The 5,559-nt window shown below is 35.0% G+C and overlaps 3 protein-coding genes across 5 annotated transcripts in view; all 3 read right to left on the reverse strand.

Moving 5' to 3' along the window:
* The window catches only part of LOC112153685 (protocadherin gamma-C5), a 529,198-nt gene that overhangs the window by 494,578 nt on the left and 29,061 nt on the right, over positions 1 to 5,559 (reverse strand). The gene's annotated exons all lie outside the window — the stretch shown is intronic.
* Positions 8 to 1,179, reverse strand: LOC112153678 (protocadherin beta-15-like; the record flags this gene model as incomplete). Its single annotated transcript, XM_024284044.2, has 1 exon — positions 8 to 1,179. A coding segment is annotated over exon 1 (1,029 nt), but the record flags the coding sequence as incomplete, so codon positions are not given.
* Positions 5,427 to 5,559, reverse strand: part of LOC112153677 (protocadherin gamma-A12-like) — a 34,032-nt gene continuing 33,899 nt past the window's right edge. Inside the window, exon 3 of the mRNA XM_024284043.2 lies at positions 5,427 to 5,538. Within this exon, the coding sequence (XP_024139811.2) occupies positions 5,442 to 5,538 (97 nt within the window). The 3' untranslated portion in view covers positions 5,427 to 5,441. The remainder of the gene's footprint in view (positions 5,539 to 5,559) is intronic.

A 5,559-nucleotide genomic window follows, 5' to 3' on the forward strand; every position in this document is an offset into this window, starting at 1 on the left:
TTAAATAAATTATCGGGGCGTTGTCGTTCACGTCAGTCACGTCAATCATTAATTTGGAATCAGATGAAAGTCCATAACCATCTTTTGCGTAAATGCGCATTTCATATTTTGGATCTGTCTCAAAGTCCAGCGTTCCGATCAGTCTTATTTCTCCCGTTTTACCGTTTAAGGAGAAAACCTTTTTTGCTTTTTCTGTGATTCGACTGAACTCATAAATCACTTCACCATTAACGCCTTCATCCGCGTCTGTGGCTTTTACCGCTGCTACAACGGTGTCAATCTGCGCGTTTTCAGGTAAACTGGCTTTGTAAAAGGTCTGATTAAACACAGGCGCATTATCATTAGCATCGAGCACCGTCACCTTGATAGTCACACTGCCCGATTTTCGCAAATTTCCTCCATCAATTGCAAACAGAGCAAAATTCAAATCCTGCTCTTTTTCACGATCAAGCTCTTTGTCTAAAATCAGCTCGATCTTCTTGGATCCATCAGTATCATCCTGCACAGACAACACGAAATGCTCGTTCTTTTCTAAACTGTATTCTCTTACTGTGTTTTGTCCAACGTCCGAGTCGTGAGCTTCATTAACACGATATCTTGTTCCTCTAACAGCGGATTCATGTATTTCTAGCTTAACTAAATCTTCAGGGAAATGCGGTGAATTATCATTTATGTCCTGTATGAGCAGTGAAATGCGATGCAGCTCCAAAGGGCTTTCCAGAACCAGCTCAAATCTAAGCACGCACGACATTTTCTCCCCGCAAAGCTCCTCACGATCAATGCGCTTTTTGATAATAAAATTTCCAGTTTTCAGGTCAAGATCGCAGAAGTGGTGATCATTTTCTCCAATGTCAATCCGAGCTTTTCGCTTGAAAAACTCCCCCACTCCCAAACCCAGATCCTTGGGTATATTTCCAACAATGGATCCAGGCCTCATCTCCTCCGGAATGGTGTAGCTGAGATCCGCAGCGTCGACGTTAGTAAAAGAAGCAATCATATAAGTGAAGAAAATGAGATATTTTTGATCCTTCTTCATTTTTAAACAAAAAAAACGAACAATTTTCCACGAATCCCCGTTATTCCAGCGTGTCAAATGTATTTCCCGCAGAAATCCACGTCAATCCAGAACAAAAGCGACTCCGATTCTCAGACTGAGATGTGTGCTCGTTTAGAATGGGTGGAGGCAACGAGCGGCATCTGCGAGTGAGCAGCGACATCATGAGACCAACCGAAAAATATGTCCAGTGAACAGAAATATGAGAAGAGAAAAACTGAGACAAGAGAAAAAGATTTAGCAATATAAATATGAAAGTAGTTTGCAGGAATCCGGTTCAGATCCCTTTAAAAAATTGCTGTCTTTCATATGCACTTTAATACAGTTGATTCAGCACCATAGAAAGATCTCGTGTCTTTTTAACAAAGACCAAATCCTTTTTTAAAACATTAAAATTATTGATAGTGAAACATCATTTTATTATTGAGATAAGAAATATATAATTACTAAATGTCCAAGCATGTACTGTTAATTGTAATGTTAAATTGTTATTAATAAAAAATAAAATAAAATCATAAAAAATAAAAATCTTATAATTATATTGAAGGACACATAACAACAAATAGCAACTCTGCTCCAAATCACCACAAAGACTTCCAGCATGAAGGAGAGACACAAACAATAATCCACAGCTGTTTATACACAAACACAAATGGTAATATCTTAGTTACTAATTGATCTATTTCATGAAAATGCCTAACAGGAACATACAGAAAAACAATAAAAAAAAGTCCTGCATGAAGTCTTGCTAAACTACCTTGACAATTAAAAATCAACAGTAATTTGTATTTCATAAAAGCTAAACTCTTAAAAGTTATTAAAGAAGTACTCATGCATTTATTTTTTTTTACAGCTAGATAAAAAAACAACAAACAGAAAAAAAACAGAAAATGCAGAGCTGGAGAATTCAGATGGTTGTAAAAAGAAACATTGTGGCTATATTAAGCTTTAATAATTTGCAAAAATTTAAAACATTTACTCCATATTCCACTAACAAGCAGAACACTTCCAAAATCACTCACAAGTCACTAACATCTCCCTGATATGCTGAAAGGTAAATCCCAACTAAGTCACAGCAAAAATAAATAGAAATTTCAATTTTTTTAAAATAAATGTAACATATGGTTTGTCATTATATTTGGATTACAACAGCTCTATCATTTCCATTTAGAAGAACAAAATTAGATCAAATTCAAAAGTAGAAACTTAAGAACATTAGAACTTTCCAATAAAAAGTGGCAAAAATGTGTGAGATCACTAATAAATTTAAAATAGACACAATCCCTCCAATTTAGAAAATTCTGAATCCCTTTTCCGGGTCACGGTGTTACTGCAGTCAACCCAGCGACTTCTGGGCAAAGTGTTTTGATAGGACTAGCTGTTAAAAATCCCTATTTACCACTCCAACTGCAGAGTTTTGAGTTGTTTGGAGTTCCCTCAGATTTCTACAGCGGGACACATCGTCAGTTGTGTACCTCAGCGTCATAGGGTGTTTCGGCCTTTTATCACAATACACCCTCTTCTGAGGTAGGCCCACCACAGGTTGATCAAGCCTGGGCGTGTGTCCCGCTGTTATTTAGTTGTTTTTGCTGTCCAGGCAATGACCATGTACACGCTGAAGAAGCTGTCAGCCTGTTTCAGGACAACACATTCATGCAGTCACACTGACATGCACACCTATAGTGGCAATTCCACATCCTCTATGGACTTATGAAGCATGTTTTTGGACTGCGAGAGGCAGTCTGAGTCAAAGGAGTAAACCCACGCATGTCCGAGAAGAACATGGAACTTCACACGGAAAGGATCCAGCCTGGAAATGAGATAACATGAGCCTTCTAACTGTGATGAGACAGCACCAAAACTGCATCACCATGCAGCCATAAAAATATTATAAAATGTTTGAGAAAAAAAAAAAAATTAAAAAAGTCCCCACTGCTTGTTTTAGAAACCCTCTCACTGAGTCAAGACTTCCCCAGTGAAGACCTATAGGGATGAGGGAACACATTGCAGCGTTTTGACTGAAACACATTATTCTTCAATGTGATAAAATAGTGTAACGCATTACCTGTTGATTTTTATATCATATTTTAATTAATCTCTAAGTAACTCTTTCAGAACAAAAGACTTCATTGAAATTGTCCAAAGCAGCAGAGTCTTGAGACATGAACAGATACTAAAACTGAAAAAACAAAACCTGCCGGTCAGTCTCTTCACACAGTTTTGTTCCCAAATTTCAGGTCCACATTTCCTTTCAGACTTCAGACCCATACACTATTATTTTTGTATTCTTTATAAAAGTTTATCATCGTTTTTAAAACTAAGTCAATAGCTATCAACTATATTTATTCTAAATGTTTTTTTTTTATCTGTTTTTACAGACAAGGTCAGTTTTGAGGGATTTTTTGGGTTGAAGTTTCAAAAGAATCATTTTTTTATTATTATTATTTTTAATTCTGGACAGACAATCTACATCCAAATGTAAATGAACACACTAATGCGCTTTAAACATCCCTCTAGAAAAAACAGTAGAGGATAAAAGTCAAGAACATAATAAAAGTAGATAAAACCGTTGAATCCTTACAATGTTGGTCGATTATTTTTAGTACACTTTTTTTACAATTACTTGGTGTTAACAGAAGACCTAAACTTACAAATATTATTCATTTCTAAAACAAAGAACTAATTGTCTAAACTAACAGTAGTAATTTTCCTTCTACTTTAACCTCTATTTTAACAAATAAATTTCCATCAAACTCTATGACAAGAAAAAAATCCTTTACAACTCTAATGTGTGCTTTCCATGGAAAGAACATTTAGTGAACTTGGTGAAAGTTGAAGATACTTTAAATAAGATAGAAAAGTGTTTGTGCTGAAGCTCTAAGTGCTAGCAAAATAAAATAATTTTAGACAAAAGCTACTAAAAGACATTGTATTAAGTCACAAATTATTTAATCTTTTGGTGAACTTGTTGTGATAACCCATAGATTGCAGCCACAAGTATTCTCAACTTGTTTGTTATGGCCACACACACAAACACAAACACAAACAAACTGGGCAATCCAATTGACATTTACAATCATTGTTCAACATAAATTGAGTCACAAAGCCAAAAGTTTCAGATGCATTTGTGTACAACTTCAAATATGACGGCTTTCTAACACCTCTAAGCAAACGTGTAATTCCAACTTCATTAAAAATAAAAAATAAAAACAATTTGCTACTTGTCTGCAATACAGTCAAACTCAAAAATAATTTATGAACCACCACCAGCTATTTGGTCTGAAAGCAAAACAAATTATTTAAAACAGGCTAATAAGGACTTAGCAACATCAAGAGAAATTATTATGGTGATTAATGTAGACTAAGAAAAAGTTCTTAGATTAACCTAGAAAAAGCATATTGGTCTGTTTATTCCGAAATCCCACAAAAGCTCAGGGAAAACATGCAGATTCCTCACAGAAAAGACCCATCCAGGATTTGAATCAGGGCTTTCTTGCACTGAGCTGAGAATGTGAACCACGACAACACCATGCTGCTCTGCAATGGTTTCCTAAAATCCAACAAACTCCAATTCAGCACCAAGGACAGCACATTTCCCCCACTGTCTTCCATTTACAAATGTTGGGTGTTGATGGTTTAAAAAAGTACTTCAGATGTATTAATTGTTCTAATTACAACATTAGTCCAGTTTCATCACAAGTTTTCTAAATATTTTTAATTTCAACAAATCACAGATCTAACAATTGCACAGCTTCAAAATGCAATTGATGCAAGTTATCCATTAAATTGGTTGAATATTTAACTAAGAAACTAACAACAAAGTATGAATATAATTATAAGGGTGCACTTTATCTGGAGAGTCAAATATGCCATGTCTCCAGAGGAAAAAAAATAAAAAAGGATGTGTGGAGGGAGTTTCTCGATTAGCCTGAGTGTCTTATATTCCCCCACAATAGGAGATATCTATAAAAAGAGAAGTTTGGGCATGTGTAATGAGGCTTCTGCCCTCATATTCTAGCTATTAAGTGAAAGCAATTGATCAAACAATGAATGGAATAATTGGTTTCTATCAAATACTGTGTGGTAACAAAAAAAAGAAAAAAGTACATAAAAAAGAAATATTAGTGCAGTCATGTTAATGTAAATTTCCTTGTGTATAAAAAAACACAAAAATCTTGGTTACAAAAATTCCAGATTCATTGTTTTGACCTTTCTTTGAAATAAGTATAGACAGCTGGTTGGAGTTCTATGACTTTGTTGAATCCAGTATTCCTTCAAATTTGAAAAAAAAAAAATATGAGTTGTGAAGATTTGAAAAAGCTTGGTATTAAAAACTGATTTTGTTTATGTATAGAAAATATTTAGCAATACAACAAACAAAGAATATTTAAAACAATAAAACCAGCTGGGGTGATGGGTAAGTTCCTACCTGGGATGCATCAGTAGAGTCATCAAAAGCCTCCAGAAAGTCAGTAGGACTCTTCCTGAGAGTCTGGTCAGCAGGC

Source organism: Oryzias melastigma, linkage group LG10 (genome assembly GCF_002922805.2).
Source record: "Oryzias melastigma strain HK-1 linkage group LG10, ASM292280v2, whole genome shotgun sequence".
In the NCBI taxonomy this organism is placed as follows: Eukaryota; Metazoa; Chordata; class Actinopteri; order Beloniformes; family Adrianichthyidae; genus Oryzias; species Oryzias melastigma.